Raw genomic sequence first — 18,202 nt, forward strand, 5'->3', positions numbered from 1 at the left:
CTTTATTTTAAATAATAAATTAATTTTAAAAATAAAAATTCACAGACCCTAATTTTATGAAAATGTAAATTTTTATTATCAATATATCACAAAACATATGATCAAACCTTGCAACTCCAGGAATTTTTACTATTTTCCACTTGATCCTCACTTGAATCATCTGAATCTGGATAAAGGTCACTGTAACTTCCCTGTAGGAAAAGAAAAAATTAAAATAAGGGAAGGTATCGGTAGAAAATGTTTTCTAGAATGAAAAGATAATACATTCAAGCATTTTGCTCCAATGGAAATACAGGCATTTAATGATGATACTGGAATTGTAATTACCGTTGATTCTCTCCTTATTCTTCTGTTAGGTTTTCCCAGTGCTTCAATAATTTCCAGAGCATATAAAAGCTTATGGGCACTCTTAATTTTGAGAAGTTCTTTCCAATTAAGTCCATCATTACTCTTAAATTTAAAAAAGAAAAAACAGAGGTTTCAAGTCAACTGTAGTAATGGGTATCCAAATCGAAAAAATACAGAAAGACATTATATAAAAATACTAATATTACATATACTTTGAAACATATTCAAATACATAAAGACCAACTAAATAACTGGTACTAACAACATACTTTAAAACACCAATTATTCATTAAATTTTGTTCAAATAAAACCAATAAAATACAAACACCAGCATAGGAATTTATTAATTTGAAAGCCATTGTTATTTTCTAGGATCAATGTGAAATAATGTTATTCACACTAAGAAATGTATCTTTGAAATTATCATTACAGTTACTCTGGGTCATAATTCATCATTTTCTAGAGCCCATCATTTTTACATAAAAATCATGAGACATAAGACCTGTAATCACACCAAAGTGCCCAAATCATCAATAACTGGTAACATAACATTAGCACACTTGTTATTTTAATCATTTCACAGGAGTTCTACTAGAAATCTACAAAAGAAAACCAATATTACAAAGGTTTTAAAAATAATCTTTAGGGCTGGGGTTGCAGTTCAGTAGTAGAGCACTTGCGTAGCAGAAGTGACGTACTGGGTTCAGTCATCAGCACCACATAAAAATGAATAAATAAAATAAAGGTATAAAATAATAATAATAATCTTTAATTTAAAAAATCTTTACCAATATATTCAACATACAATAATATGTGAAGGTATGCCCCATCGGAAGATTACTAAATACATGTTGGTCAGTTGACTTGTGTAAGCATTCAAAACAAGCACTGATGCATTCATTTCACTCTAGCATATTTTCCCTACACATTACTTTTTTTTTAAAATATCTTTATTTTATTTTTACGTGGTACTAGGAATCGAACCTAGTGCCCCACGCATGCTAGGTGAGCGCACTACCACTTGAGCCACATCCCCAGCCCCCTACACATTACTTTTTGTTTTCAAAAAGCAATATTGGAAACATACAGTAATTTCTTAAAGGAGAAAAAAAAAAAAAAAACTAACCACTGATATGAAGACAAATCCCTATTTTCTAGAGACAATTTCAGAAAGCATTCTTACCTTCTATTTACTATGCTACTCAACCTCACTAAACAAATAAAATGATACACTTTTTCTATTAAACAGGCAAAAATTATATTTAGATTTGCTGAGGTATGATCCAGAAAGTGAGCTACTGCCAGCAGGAACATAACTAGTAACATCCTCAAGGAGAGTAAAAAGATTTTGTAGGCTCACCTGTTCATCTGAGATATTCTGGAATGCCATCAACATGTTAGGACATGTTGGAAGAAGCATGAGCAGCTCCCAGACACGCCTAGACAAATTTTCTGCATGAAGATGAAGTTCTTCACATCTTAAGCTCTATACAAATAAGAACAACTGCTTTATCAAGACAGATCAGGAAAAAAAATTAAATAAGTTCAATTGTTTGGCACAAAAATTATTAATAATCAAATTTACTCAAGTAGTGTGAAAATAAGACAATTTTAACACGGGAAATAGAATATATTTAAGACAATGTGAATAGTCATAAAAAAGGGATTTTTTTTTAAAGTGATTATAAACATTTCCCCAGAATAGCCTTTCCTTAAGGCTGGACATAAGAAATCTCAAACAAAAGTGAGGTCACCTGTTTCATAAGACCATTAGTAAATTTCAAGACTAATTATTATCATTTCTCTTATTTTGTTAATGCATGCCCCCCCTTTTTTTGGTAGTTGTAGATGAACAGAATGCCTTTATCTTATTTGTTTATTTTTATGTAGTGCTGAGGATTGAATCCAGAGCCTCACACATGCTAGGCAAGTGCTCTGCCACTGAGCTACAGCCCCAGCCCCGAATATCTTATTTAATAGTTTCAGATGAGCAGACATTAAGAGGAGAAAGCAAATTTAAAGAATACTCTTTTTGCTATTATCTTTTGTTAAATCTTAGCTCAGTAAGGTGCTAAGAGTATTCTAAATGATGTTTCCAAAAGTATAAAAAGTAAGTTATTAAAATGTCAAAGTACCACCCCAGAAGACAATAAACATCAAAAGCTAAAATTCACTGGGCATTTTCCATGTAGTATGCTTTTGTTTATTATTATACTATTATTGCTCCTATTATATTAATTCTTTGGTGTAATACACTCTTAGGGAATGCCAAAGGAATATTCTAAAAGTCAATAAAAAGCAACTTAGTTCTTTTGGTACAAGGACTTCATAAAACCAATATATAGTAATCCCTCAATATCTATCCCCGATTGGTCCCAGGACGCCCCCCCTCCATGAACACCAAAATCTGTGGATGCCCACATCCTTTATATAAAATATATAGTACAGAATCTATGCATGTCCTCCCATAATCTTTAAACCATCTCCAGATTATTTAAAATACCAATATTATAAATACTGTATTAACAGTTGCTATACTATATTATTTAAGGAACAATGAGAAGGAAAATAATTTTCATGTTCAGAACAGATCCTCCCCATCCCAAATATTTTCATTTCTCAGCTGGTTTAATCTACAAATGCAAAACAAAGAACAAATGCAGAACTCATGGATATGGAGATCTAACTGTACTTTAAAGGCAAGGGAATTTTAGAGCTGGAGTTTCAAGGTAAACTTGCCATTCACAACTCAACTCTGACTCAAGACTGAAATACTCCTCATTTGATCATCCTTTAAACAGCACTTTCATTAAAACAGAATGTCTGATCATATTAAGCACTTAAATAGTTAACAAATAAATGTGTTCCTATGTTTTATTGTTTTTTCAGAGATTACTGAGAAAATTATTTTTCTTTCAACAGAAAGATAAAACAAGTTTATGGAGCTGGGTATGGTGGTACATGCCTGTAACCATAGCTACTTGGGAGGCTGAAACACAAGGATCTAAAGTTCAAGGACAACCTAAGCAAATCAGCATGCTCCTGTCTCAAAATTTTAAAAAGGAAAAGAGAAAAAAACAGTAGAGGGAGGGGGAAGGGTAATGTAGGTCAGTGGTAGAGCACGTGCTAGCATGTGCAAGGCTCTAGGTTCAATTCTCAGTATCACAAACAAAAATAAGATTTGTGGATGGGATAGAGAGGAAGAGCATGAGAAGAAAACTACCAATAAATAGGGAAGAGAGGTGGGAGGAAAAAAGAGGGAGAAGGGGAGTTGCATGGAAGATGGAAGGAGACCCTCATCGTTATACAGAATACATGTATGATGTTGTGATGAGAAAAAGAAAAAAAAAGTGTGTCACATTAAATTGGATAGAGAGAAATGATGGGAGAGGAGGGGAGGAGTAGGGGGGATAAGAAGGGCAGCAGAATAGAATAGACATTATGATTGATGTATGTATATAGGTGACTCTATGACCAGTGTGATTCTACAATCTGTACAATTAGAAAAATGAGAAATTATACCCCAATGATACTAATGAATGAATTGCCAAGATCATTGTAATGTCATGTGTAGATAATTAAATAAATAAATAAAAATTTAAAAAAAAAAAAAGATTTGTGGAAATGAAGTCTGATATGGTTACCTCACTATCATCCACTGCCACCTTTCCCGAGGGTGGTTTAAATGATGCAAGCATTTCTAATAAATCAAAAAGAGTAGTTAGATGGGGTTCTTGTAAAAGCAAAAGCATCGGAATGTTGTCCTTCTGAGGGGGTGGTAGGCAAGATGCAGGGAGCTGAACACCTTCCCCTTTCCGTTCTCTCCGTGGTGCACCCAAAGATACAAATACCATCTACAAAAATAAGAGAAGGGCGGGGCGGGGGGGGGGGGAGATAATACACATTAAGTTTTTTGCTTAATAAAAAAATAAATATAAAGTAATTTGTTGCAATTTTAATAAAATGAAAGCAATAATAAATTTTAGACTAAACTTCTGAATATTCTATTGTCTTTATCAATCAACAGCTAAGTAAAACACAAACCACAATTTATATATGTACCTGCATGTCCTTAAAACCAAGTTCATGAAGTGCTTTTTCATCATAATCTGTTGTCAATTCATGTCCTGATGAAATCATCCTTACAGGTCCCATTAGCCCTCCTTAAAAACATCACAAAAAAAGTAAAAACAATTATAGTTAATTCATTTGCTAACAAGAATACAAGGGTATAGTTAGTAATTAAGTCCATAGTATGTTAACCATAAATATAATTAAAAGAATTGGAGACAGTACTAAACATGCTTTAGCAAGTTTTCAGTTGTCTGAAGTTGCCCTCAGGCAATAAAAAAACCACAAGGAAGTTCTTCATTAGGACTAGTCTAACTAGATCAATTATTATTTCCTTAACAATATGAAAAATGTTATAAGAATTTAAAAAAACATTAAAGAAAATTTCTGGGAATAGACTGCATTTCTTCCAAAAATACATACAGGGGAACATACAAAGATATACAAAAATATACAGAGATTCTTTAATGCCTTAGTTTGACAAACTGGCATGTATTGATGACTAAGTTCTCTCTCCCTGTTTACTATCCACAAAAACAACACGAGTGCAAAACAAACAAAAAGTCTCATGGGAATACCAGCTTTAACCTTTGATATCTATTCCTTTATTCAAAAATTTAGTTTATTTAAAAGGCTATGTTCAATAAACTCGACAAAGGCAATTTATTTTCTAGAATGCATAAAGTTCTTTTTGTTGTCTCCACCTTTAACTTCATTTTCTTACCTCAAAACTGTGCTTCCCTGATCAGATCTACTTGCCCTTTCTTAAGCATGTTCATCTCAAGAACTAAAATGTTCCTGCTCAGGAATTTACAAGGTCTTCTTCCCTAATTTCTCTCAAATCTCTCATTAAGAAAATTCCTCCCAACCATTCAATCTAAAGGGCCTCATTTCACTACTGGCCCTTTACTCTGCTTTATCTTTCCTTAAAGCATGTATTTACATCTGTCTCTCCTCATAAAACAAACCAAAAAATTCCTCCCAGTTCCACATGCAGAGATTTCATTTTATATATACATATGTATTCCAGGCACTAGAAACAGTAGACATTATTGTATGATGCATGAATTTTTTAAAAGGAAATGCCTAGAAGAATAGAAAAATTAAGCAAAATTATGAAACACTGATGAATAGACATTAAAAATATAGAATTTTCCTAACTTAATGTAAAAAAAATTTCAGAAATAATGACTAAAGGAGGAGAACTACTTCCTATAATGACATATAACATTTAAAATTACCTTTTCTCTTCAAATAAAAAAATTCTACAGGAAATTACTTCAAACAGAGTAGAAAAATGGCTTTCCCCCAGTAAGATTCATTTTAACAATTCCCTTAAGTACAACTGCTTTGCAGATTTTTTTTTTAATATTTATTTAGTTGTAGATGAACACATAGTATGATTATTTATTTTTATGTGGTGCTGAGGATCGAACTCAGTGCCTCACACATTCAAAACAAGCACTTTACCACTGAGCTACAGCCCCAGCCCCAGCCCTAGCCCCAGATTTTCTATTCCTTCTCTTTAATTTTAAGCCAAGAAATCTTGGCCCTTAGGGATTGATAAATATCTAATCATACTTTCTTTGGAATTTGCTTACTGTTCATCAATACAGATACTACATTTTTTTTTATTTTTATTGTTGGTTGTTCAAAACATTACATAGTTCTTGACATATCATATTTCACACTTTGATTCAAGTGGGTTATGAACTCCCATTTTTACCCCGTATACAGATTGCAGAATCACATCGGTTACACATCCACTAATTTACATATTGCCATACTAGTGTCTGTTGTATTCTGCTGCTTTTCCTATCCTCTACTATCCCCCCCTCCCCTCCCCTCCCCTCCCATCTTCTCTCTCTACCCCATCTACTGTAATTCATTTCTCCCCCTTGTTTTTTTTTTTTTCCCTTTCCCCTCACTTCCTCTTGTATGTCATTTTGTATAACCATGAGGGTCTCATACCATAAATTAGAAATAGTTTTTTTCTTCCTTCAAATTGAGTAATACTTGTATGAATACATTATAGTTATTTCTCAGGACTCTCCACTCTATATTATTTATCAATAAATTTTTTCACAAAATCATGTACTTTAAGTGTTCAATGATTACCCTTGTGTGCTTTTCCTCACAGAACTTGATATTAATTTATTAATATAGACAATTTCAGAGTAATTTCAAATTCTAAACAGAAATTCCACTGAAATCTTAGATAAAATAAACTAAAAAATAAATTTGATATTTCTACAATATTCAGTAGACAGACATGCTAGGTATCTATTTATTCAGTTGTTCATACACACACACACACACATAAAATCTCAGAAATTTTTATACTCATATACTTCAAAAATCCCTCACATTAAGCATAATGAGGTGCTGGGGCTGTAGCTCAGTGGCAGAGCACTTGCCTAGCATGTGTGAAGCACTGGGTTTGATCCTTAGCACCAGATGAAAATAAACAAAGGGTTTCTGTCCATCTACAACTACACAAAAAAAATTTTTTTAAAGATCACTATAATGATATATAATATCAAATTCCACTATTATGTATAATTATAATATGCCACCCCAAAACCATGGGGGCACAAGCCTGTAATCCCAACTACTCAGGAGGCTGAGGCAGAAGGATAGCAAGCTGAAGGCCAGCCTCAGTAATTTAGCAAGAACCTGTCTCAAAATTAGAGAGAGAGAAAGAGAGAGAGAAGAGAAGAGAAGGGGAGGGGAGGGGAGGGGAGGGGAGGGGAGGGAGGGGAGGGAGGGGAGGGGGAGGGAGGGGGAGGGGAGGGGGGGAGGGGGAGGGAGGGGGAGGGGAGGGGAGGGAGGGGGAGGGGGAGGGGAGGGAGGGGGAGGGAGGGGAAGGGAGGGGGAGGGAGGGGAAGGGAGGGGGAGGGAGGGGAAGGGAGGGGGAGGGAGGGGGAGGGAGGGGGGAGGGAGGGGAGAGGGAGGGGAGAGGGAGGGGAGAGGGAGGGGGGAAATGTATCTTGGCAGCTAAGTGCCCCTGGTTCAATCCCAGTACCCACCCATCCCCCCCCCACACAAAATGATTATCATAACTTTTTAAATTGTTATAGAGCACTTCTTTAGTTTTCAATTCATCATCATTATTCCCTGATTAAAACTAAGTTCTCTCCTCCAAAAAACATATTTCTTACTCTAATCATTTTGTATAATACAAAACTAGGGGGAAAAATGAATGCTAGTAAAGCACAGTGTTTATTAAACAAAACTATAGCCACTGGATGGACAGAAACTCTACATTAAGTTTTAATGATTTAGTAAATTTTTATTAAATGACTTTTCCATCTTAGTAAACTAATCAAATATAGCTTATGATCACTGATCTTTACACACTTAAAACAAAACACCTGTGGTCATGATGACTGCTAAGACAATACAACACTGATTTGTTTCCTACTGTTACTCTTGTTAAACATGAAAGACGTTTTTCTAAAAGAGAACTCAGATTCTGAGTTTTTAATACAAAAACTGCTTGTTCCTAGTGCACACTTATAACCCCAGCTATTTGGGAAGTTAAAGCAGGAAGATGAAAAGTTAAAGGCCAGCCTCAGCATCTCAGTGAGACCACACGTCAATATAAAAAGAAAAGGGGATGCAGCTGAGTGATATAGGGTCTATCTAACACACCTGAGACCTTGTATTCAACCCCCAATACCACCACCACCAAAAAAAAATTGCTTATTCCAGTTCAGGAAAGCATTCTTAACTTTAAGAAAATATTAATATAATGAATGTTTCAAAACAAAACAAAAATGAAATAAAAATTGTAAACTCTTTGGTTATTACGATAAACTGAACAACACATCTCTAATTTTTCCCTCTGAAACTCTATGAAAAAAATTTTATATAAATTGACAGGAAAACAATGTAAGAGATCATATCAAAGTTTGCAAGAAGTAAACCAAATAAAATTTAATGACTAGCAAGTTCCTAAAAAAATCAAATTCTAAACCAGAGAAATAACCTCATATTCTATACTATGTTTTATAATGATTTGGCACAGTTAAATCAACAATGAACATTCCTACCCTACAAAAGCCAGAATGGAAGGAAGGGGAGAGGTGGGAGAGAAAAAAAAAAAATAGTGCCTCAGGACACTATGAGACATTAATAGTCTAGGAACTTTTAATTCTAGACTTATACATTAAATGGGTAAGGTGAGAAGAAAAAAAAAAAATAGCTGGGCACAGTGTTGCACACCTGTAATCTCAGCAATTCATCAGCAGTATGAGGCAGAAGGAGGAGAGCCTGGACAACTTAGCTCAATGGTAAACCCCTGGGTTCAATTCCCAGTACCACACAGACACACAGAAAAAGATAACTGCTATCCATGTCTATGTTGTTATTACTGGAGTAGACAAAGACCTACACTACAAAGCTATAGTAGCTAAATTTTATACTACACTATAAAATTTAGAAAAAAATCCAGGCAAGGGGGCATATGCCTATAACCCCAACTTTCAGGAGGTGGAGGCAGGAGGATTGCAACTTATTAAGACCCTGTCACAAAATAAAAGGACTACAGGTATAAATCAGTGGCAGAGAACCCAAGGAGGGAAAGAAGAATGAAAGGAAGAAGGAAAGCAAGCAAACAGATAGGAAAGAAAGGAGACAGGGGTATGAAAAAATAATGAGAAACTATTCTTCCCTTAAGACACAGGGTCTCACTATGTTATCAAGGCTAGTTCTAAACTCTTTGAGCTTAAATGATCCTCCTGACTCAGTCTCCAGAGAGCAGGTATTATAGGTAAGTGTCACTGTCTCTGTGAAGAGATACTCCCTCCCACTCCCATCCCCACCCCCCACCAAAGATAGGATCTTACTATGTTGCCCATGATGGTTTGAATTTCTGTCCTCAACTGATCCTTCTGCCTTCACCTCTAAAGTAGATGGGACTATAGGTGCTGGCCACTATGCCCAGCTGAGAGAGATTTTTCATCAAATTCCCAAGAATTTCACCTCAGAAACTTTCTCTCAAGAAACTCTGTATTAGCTGGATACAGTGGTGCACACCTGTAATCCCAGTGACTGGGGAGGCTGAAGCAGGAGGATCTTCAGTTCAAAGCCAACCTTAGCAACTTAGTGAGGTCCTAAGCAACTTGGCAAGGACCTGTCTCAAAATTAAAATTAAAAAGAGCTGGAGATTGTGGCTCAGTGGTTAAACTCCAATGGGTTCAGTTCCCATTACCAAAACAACAACAAAAATACAACAACAACAAACTTTCCAGGAATTTAATTTCCTTATATGAAAATGTTAAGCACTACAAGAAAAGAGGAAAAATACAAATGAAAAGCTATCATTTGAGTTAAAAAAAAAAAGAGATTTATTACATTATATCTTGTGATATATGAAACCAGAAACAATGTGACTCAAGCAAAAATGGAGGTAAGAGGGAGGCTTTTCCACATTTATTATTTCCTACCAAATATGCAATTATTGAAGAAAACAATAGTGAATTCACTAAGAGTTCATACTTTAGAGAAGGCATATGATACATCTTGTAGTCAGATCTTTTGTTCCTTACTGCATGAATGTCAGAGATGCTCCTTACTGAAGGATTCATAGCCAAGTTAAGAAGGTCCCCAAAGTATCTTTTAAACATTTTAGATCTTCTTTTCTAAATACATACAGGTTGAGTATTTTCTTATCCAAAAGTGCTTTGGATTTCAGGATTCCTCAGATTTTGGAAAATTTGCATAGACTTTACTGTTGAGCATACTTAATTAAAAAAATTCCAAGATCCAAAATTCAAAATCCAAAACTGCTGAGCATCATGTGGTGCTCAAAATGGTTTAGATTTCAGAGCATTTCATATATTCATATGAGCTATGCTTAACCTGTATTCAACTATTATTTCAGACCCTTAAATTAGAAGTAAAAACATTTTTCATGGTCATTTCTCTGAGTAGTTCACATTTTAGGTGCGGAAAGACAGTAAAAACCAACTAGTTGGTAACAGTAATAGAGGAATTTTTCAGGTGTATTTGAGGCTCACCTGAAAAAAGTTCCTAACATGATACATTTTTGGAAGAAAAGGAAAGCGGCATGGGTGAGATTCAAGGATGTATTAATTTCCTGTGCTTAGAAAAAATAAAAATAAAATACATCAAAAAGGCAGAAAATTTTTACTGGGCAATATGGGGTACTTGAAGAATGTTTGCAAACAATATCTTAAACAACTCCCAGCAATTTTAAACCTAAAAGGTAACTGTACCAAGGGGAGAGGAACATATTTGGTGAATCTTTAAAGTAAAGGATTAAAGTTGCTCTTATGGTTTGAATATTTGTCCTGTACCAAAATTCTTGTTGAAATGTAATCGCCTATGCAGTTAGTGTTAAGAGGTGGGGCCTTCTTGAAGGCTGTGAGGTCACAAAAGCTCCTCACTCATGAATGGATAAATAGCTGTATAAAAGGGTTTGACAAAAAAAAGTGTGTTTCTTTTAGGCCTTCCACCTTCTGCAATGTGAGGAAGCAAAATTCAAGACACCATGTTAGAAACAAAGCAGCTCTCCGCAACGGCTGCTGGAACCTTGATCCTGTACTTCCCAATATCCAGAACAAACATTAATTTCAGATCTTAATAAATTATCCAGTTTAAGAGATTCTGCTAGTATAGCATAAAACAGACCAATAGTTTCTATACAACAGAACCTAGGGAAAAAAATGAAAATTTTAACTGTTAAACTTACCAGGAAACTCTCCCTTTCTGCTGCTTTGACCAAACTCCTGAAGCTGAGCTTGTTGATTTATTTGTTCTTTCTGTAAATTTTCATACCAATGAGTTACTTCAGCCCTAAGATCTGCTACCTGGTCACTAGGATACATTTCAATAGTCATCTGAAATATGAGATGCAACCAATTTAAAAATACAAAAGCAAAAAACATCAAACCAAGCCAAAACAACAACAAGAACCAAAAAAAAAAAAAAAAAAAAAAAAGCCCACCAAACAAACAAAAACCCACACAGATATTTGAACTGAGAAATGGGATCAATTTGGAAATTAAATTCTGTAACTACCTTGTCAGGAAGTCCAGCTGGCTGGCATACAACCCTTAGGGGCAAAGATTGTTTGTCACTCAATGCTTTCAAATGACTACTAATACCAGTGCCTTCAATTTGCCATTGTCTCAGATGATATGCAAACCTAAGATAAGATAAAAACAAACATAGGAAAGATAAAATTTTAAAACATTTCAATGTGACAGAAGTTTATAATGATTACAAACTGGAAAAATTCTCAGAGGGTTCCAGCACACACCCATTTATAACACTAAATTTAGGCTTAGGTTCACTATGTTGAATCAGACTTAAATGAATAATGACAAAAGATCCTAACAAAATAGTCTCCAAGAAAGATTACTGGGAAGAAAAAAATCCTATTGCAAATACTTTGTAATGTAAAGGGAGACAAGGGAAACACAAGCACCTGAAGGAATTAAAAAAAATAGTTGGGTAAATGAAATATCAAGTTATCATTCCAACATTTATAAGAAGATACGAAAATATTTTTCACAGAAATATATTGTAGTAATTATGTCAGCCAGCCTGACAAAATGCGTGATTGCTAAAATAATAAAATAGACAAATATTTCAAATGAAAGAAGCATCTAGCAAAACACAAACTAAATATTTGTCAATTTTCTAACTTAGTTTTAGTTGGTGAAGACAGAATGCAGTTACCTGAATTTAATAAGAAAAAAATGGTCAATGGCTAAAATTAAACATCAGTTTTAGAAAATAAGGAATAAATGGACTGATCTTATTACCTATACATGATCCAACGTCTAGGTTCTATGACTGAGCAAAAGAGTAATCTTAAAATGTTTTCAGTTGCATATTTCAAGACCAGGATTTTTTAATCTTGGCACTACTGACATTTTGAGCACAGTAATTTACTATTGTCAGAAGGCAGAAGAGAAGCTACCTCATGCACTTTAGATGTATAGCAGCATCTCTGGAGTCTGATGCCAAATAATCCCCAAGCTGTAGTAATGAAAAATATCTCCAAACATTATCTACTGTCCCTTGGGAAACAAAATCACTTCTCATTGAAAACCACTATTTAATATTATAACCTTATCTCTTTCTATGAAGAAAGCCCTTTAAGACATTATTACTGTTGAGTCTTTTCATATAAAGAGTACATGAAAAATACTTACAGTTTCAATCTAAATTTTAGGCAATTTTCAATTATCACTAAACATATTAAGCACTTGAGATTTTATACTTGATACTTAATACTAGACAAAAATTTGTAAGAAAATATGCAGATAAATTTTTAGAAACACGACTTAGCTTTACTTATTTCCTAGTTCATCGGTTACTCACAAAATGAGCATTTACATAAATTAATGCCAACATTAATTTTTAACATGAAACAAATTCAAAGGGATGTTGCTACCTGGATTCATTAAACTACTAAAAAATGCTACTTAAGTATCAGAAAATAATGTACTTTCTAAAGACTATTTCTTTTAAGAGTACTAATTACAATGTTAGGTACTAGTAAGTAAGTTTTAATGGTTTGAATCAATAGGTATTATCTGTTTTTTGCATCACACAAAAAAACTGGTATCATACCATTAACAGTAACTATCTCTAATAGGAAGAGAACAATTAAAGGAAACTTTCATTTCCTACATAGTATCTTAGTTTAATATCTGAATCTTATGATGAATATATACATTGAGTTTTTATTCATTTGAATAACTTTACCACATTTGCTAAATTTTTTTTAAACTGGTGAAAGTAATGAGGCACAGTGAAGGTTTATGAGAAAAAATAATCAAAAAGTCCTCTCACACATTCACTAAAAACAAAAGAAATTATTTAAGTGCTATTTTTACAAATTGTAATCATAATAAAATAATTCTGCAATGGTCAAATGTTTCAAACCATGGAATCATGTTATTTATAAGAAATGTGTTGGGTACACCTATCTTATTCAATATTTCCTGATATTTTAGGAAAAAACATTAATAAACATCACTTGTAATATCTAACTTTCATTATCTAACTAAGATCTGAAGTTGAAAGAAGTTACTTTAACAATTTTTCAACACAGTTCTTAGTACTTTTACATTTACTCATAGTTAATGATTTTTAACAAACAATTTCTTAATTAAAACTATCTACTCACCTTTCATTTCAGTTGGTATATTCATAAATGTTAATTTGCTTTATTTCTGTATTACACTGGGTATGTCTAAATTAATTATACAGATATTCATTAACACAGAATTTTTTGGTCATGTTTCCATGGTAAATGGAAATTCAAAATTAAAATACTGTCTCCTAGTCCAGGAAGAAAAAAAAACAGCAAATGAAACAAATGACTCAATTTGATTCAACGATGAAAGATTATTTGATGTTCTTCGTGAGAGTTTTACGTGTAACCTTTTTTAGTAGTGATGTTTCTGCCTTTACAATCATAATTAATACCTTTTTAGAAATGGAGTTTTGTTCAGAGATTCTTGTTCATGCATATTTGCTCAGAGTCTAATGATTTTTAAAGCTTTACAACTTTTTTCAGGAAACTACATTTCCTATTCCAAGGTGAAACGGGTACAGATTCTAAATAAAAATTAATTACATCTATTACTGACCCTCTGGTTTTGGTAAATTATGCTTTCTCCTTACACTCAACAAAAATTTGGGTTTAAGAATACATTTGGACTTGTCAGCATTAAGAGGACTGAAATTCATTCTAATAGTATAGCATTAAAAAATTACCTTCTCCTAAATGCTTCCAGATGTGTCTTCAGCATAAGCAGTCCTCTTTCTATAACTGTGAGACTTGAGTGTGATTCCTGTTCAAGACTGCTAGAAGCTATCATAAGACTTTCCATGCACTTACTAATAAATTCTTGCTCCTTCTCCAAACCCGTTTTACCTGAAAGCCAGATGTTTACACGTATTTTAATCTTAGTCTTTAGATATATTAAAGAAAATCAAATGAAATGTAATTTAACCAAATGCTCTCACATAATGATTACTTATTAATATTTCAAATCACTTACCATTTATATAATAGGAGTTGATATACTGAATAGCTGCTCGACTCACATCACCAGATTGTGCTCTTAAAGCAATGCCCCAAAATTGGTCCATACCACATAGCTAGGAAAGAAAAATATAAAGACATCTTTGCATTTTGTTGTTAAATGCTGAAACTTATCAGAAGATTGAAGTTCTAACTTAAAATCATACAATAATACCAAATAGCTCAAAAATCAGATTTGAGACAAATTAGCCTACCATTTCAAATTATCCAGGAATTTCTAAGAGACTACAAGAGCACTCAGATGGCCTCTTTTCTATAAATCAATGAAAGTATAATAGGTTTTCATTAAGCACCTCTAAGGTTATCTTTGATAATGAAAAAAAAATCATTTGGTTTAAAAACCAAAAGATAAAGTTTTTCAAACTTAGAATAAGAGACTATTTGATAATAAGTAAATAGGTTATATAGTAATCTAATTTGAACACAAGGAAAATTCCACATACTTGCTTAATAAATTCTAACAGTAACTATAAAACCATACCTCAGAGTTTGAACCACCATCATAGGCACTGGTAGCCAATCGAGCCAAATTACAGAGATGCTGAAACAGGTTTAAGCCGGTCATGCTGATTGTTTCAGGTTTTAGTTGGGGCATCTTGGGAAAAAAACGTTAAATCTAAATTAGTGAGATAATTAGTTTAAAGTGTTATTATATATAAATTGACAAATTTTATTTTACTGAAAACATTATAGAAGACAATATAAATTCATAATCGTAATATAATTTTTAAATTAAAACACTAATATTTAGGCATATCTGAAGCCTACCTGACTGACTTATGTTTCAATTTTCAAAAAGTACAGAGACCCAAATCAGACAAAGTGAATAAAAACATTATGTCATCTATCGAATTTCTACATTATATACTTTTATGAGTTAGGTAACAATGTTTACAGTTTGTATTAAAGTCAGTGCATGAAATTTAAGATAACCTGAATTTAAGTTCTACTTGTACCCTGGTCCTGAATCTATTATGTGATTTTAATTTTTATATTCTAAAACTCATTCATATTTACTCTACTACAGAGATAATGTGAGATCACAAAACTAAACATAAGAAAAATAAGTATGTTGCTTCATTTTCAACATTCAAATGGGAATAGTTCATATAGAAAAATTAACATCTAGACCAACTGTTGCATCTAATGGAGGAAAACAAGAACCCGAACATTTTTACCATCATGACAATGCTTTTTCAGGAATCTACAATTTGGAGAATAACTGATATTTGCCCAGAAGACTGACTAAAACCACAGCCATTTAACTAAGGAAGAGTCACAGAACACAGCTCTCACACTTGTGTAATCTAAGTACTTACGTAACTACATAAGTAGGAAAAAGTTACTGCAAAATCTGAGTGGCAAAAAATTATATAATGACTGCCAAAACATAGTACATCTATCTAGTTTAAAAAAAAGAGAAAACATTACAGAATTCATATTTCAAAAGATGAAAAGGGAATATAGAAAAACAATAAAACTATCAGGAAAGGATATTACCTTTTCTAGGAAAAGATGTTTGTAGGTTTCCATTCCCATAGCATGTTGATCTTTACTTCGAACTTGATTTAAAAACCAATGGAGCGCATCATCATAACACTCAGAATCTTCTACTAAACAATGCCATAAAATGTCGACTTGCTCTAAACTTAACCCTAGATAAAAATATGTATGTAGTATTTACTATCTGAATCACAATTCTTTATGACTTCCTTTTTGGCATATATACAACATTTTGGTCGAAATACAATGTTCTAGAAGCACCAATTTAGCCAAAATCTAAAGGAGATATACCCCCTCCTTTTTTTGGTGGTAGTATTGAAGACTGAATCCAGGAGCACTCTATCTTTGACCTACTTTCCTACATTTTCTTTTATTTAATCTTAAGACAGAATCTCACTAAATTGCATAGACTGGGTTCAAACTTGTGATCCTCCTGCCTCAGTCTCCTAAGTAGCTGGGATTATAGGAACACATCACCACCACATCTGGGTCTTAAAGCATTTTATAAGATGCTTTCAAAATATAAATATAAATATAACCTATACACAAATCACTTGAAAAAAGTTATAAAGTATTCTAGAAGAGCCAACTGATCTAAAATATCATTCTCCCTAAAACATGAACATACTATTTCACATTGTAAAAATGTGAAAAAAATTACTGGGGTAGGGGCTGGGGATATAGTTCAGTTGGTAGAGTGCTTGCCTCACACATACACACCCCTGGATTCAATCCCTAGCACCACACACAAAAAATGACTGGGGTACATAATATCAAAATGTGAAAAATTAGTTCTAAGGTTTAAAGACTACAAATAAATAAAAATAGACTAGATACAATATTCAAGGCCATTCTCTATACACAAGAGATAAACAACAGTAATAAATTTTTATAAAATATAAAAAACGAATTCTTGTGATGAACAAAGCAAAACTATAGGGAACTGGGTAAAACAGACAACAGCAACACATCAGAGGAGAACAGTGCTAGGGAAGCAGACTAATGAGATAAAATCTGCATGGTACTTTGACCCAAATATGACAGAAGAAATAGAGATGAAGAACCTCTCAGAAACAGAGGGTTAGAGGGAATTATAAGTTGAACACGAATAAGACAATCCAAAAAGAAAAAAAGCATCACGGGAATTTCAAATGTAAACCATGAAGCATTTCAAAGCTTAGCATGGTTCCCCAGAACATAAAGGGACATGGATTTACAGTATCAGTGCATGAAATTTAAGATAACTTGAAATTTATCACAAATGCTTCTTTACTGGAAAAGTAGAACAAATTCCAGAAGATGAAGCACAACTCAGAAAATAATGAATATCACTAGCAATCTAAAGAATTTCACATCTGAATAAAGGTATCCTATCAGTTTTTCAAACTCCTAATATGCAGATTATTCTGAGAAGAATATATGCTCCAAAGAACTAACAAAAATAACATACCAACAAACCTATAATATGTTTTACAACTTAAAACACACTAGGTAATTCAAAAGAACAAAATTAAGAAAATACAGGAGTCTTCAAAATAAAAAGTGTCCTGTTAATTAGTTAACTATTTAACATATCATAATTGTATACACAACAGACTGACCAACTAATCCACTTTAAATATGTCATATATTAGTTTCTGTTAATATTTTAAATTGGTGTTGGGGGGGAGAAGGAGAAAGAGGGAGGAACGGAAGGAGTGTGGAGAGGAAGGGAGGGAGACAGACATGGGAGGAGAGAGATTGGCGGGGAGGGAAAGAAAGAACACCAACAGAGGGAATTGAATTCAGGGTCTTGCCCAAATTAGGCAAGCACTCTATCACTGAAATACATCGTAGTCCTTTATAAATATTGTTTTGAGGTAGCCACAGTTGCTGATGCATTTAATCCCAGCTATCTGGGAAGCTGAGGCAGGAAGACCACAAGATCAATGCCATTAGTAACTTAGCAAAAGTTGTCTCAAAATAAAAAATTAAAAGAACGTGGGATGTGGCTCAGTGGATTCTATCCCTGATACCAAAAATAAACGAATAAATTATTTTGAAGCCGGGTATGGTAGCACACCCCTGTAATCACAATGACCTGGGAGACTGAGACAAGATAACTGTAAGTCAAAAGACAACCTCCACAAATAAGCAAGAGCCCATATCAAAATAAAAAACAAAAAATGGTTAGGGATATCTCAGTGG

General features: G+C 33.5%; 1 protein-coding gene across 4 annotated transcripts in view; it reads right to left on the reverse strand.

Moving 5' to 3' along the window:
• Positions 1-18,202, reverse strand: part of Usp34 (ubiquitin specific peptidase 34) — a 217,367-nt gene that overhangs the window by 88,589 nt on the left and 110,576 nt on the right. For all 4 annotated transcript variants that reach the window (XR_011704346.1, XM_071601613.1, XM_071601614.1 and 1 more), the window contains 11 exons: positions 16,013-16,167; positions 14,994-15,107; positions 14,469-14,568; positions 14,182-14,341; positions 11,467-11,593; positions 11,138-11,285; positions 4,411-4,511; positions 3,993-4,202; positions 1,709-1,834; positions 328-450; positions 108-191 (listed from right to left, as the gene is read on the reverse strand). Coding sequence is in view for 3 of the 4 variants with exons in the window: in XM_071601613.1 (XP_071457714.1) it covers positions 108-191; positions 328-450; positions 1,709-1,834; positions 3,993-4,202; positions 4,411-4,511; positions 11,138-11,285; positions 11,467-11,593; positions 14,182-14,341; positions 14,469-14,568; positions 14,994-15,107; positions 16,013-16,167 (1,448 nt within the window). In the remaining variant the exon portion in view is untranslated. The remainder of the gene's footprint in view (positions 1-107; positions 192-327; positions 451-1,708; positions 1,835-3,992; positions 4,203-4,410; positions 4,512-11,137; positions 11,286-11,466; positions 11,594-14,181; positions 14,342-14,468; positions 14,569-14,993; positions 15,108-16,012; positions 16,168-18,202) is intronic.

Source organism: Marmota flaviventris, chromosome 14 (genome assembly GCF_047511675.1).
Source record: "Marmota flaviventris isolate mMarFla1 chromosome 14, mMarFla1.hap1, whole genome shotgun sequence".
NCBI classification, from domain to species: Eukaryota; Metazoa; Chordata; class Mammalia; order Rodentia; family Sciuridae; genus Marmota; species Marmota flaviventris.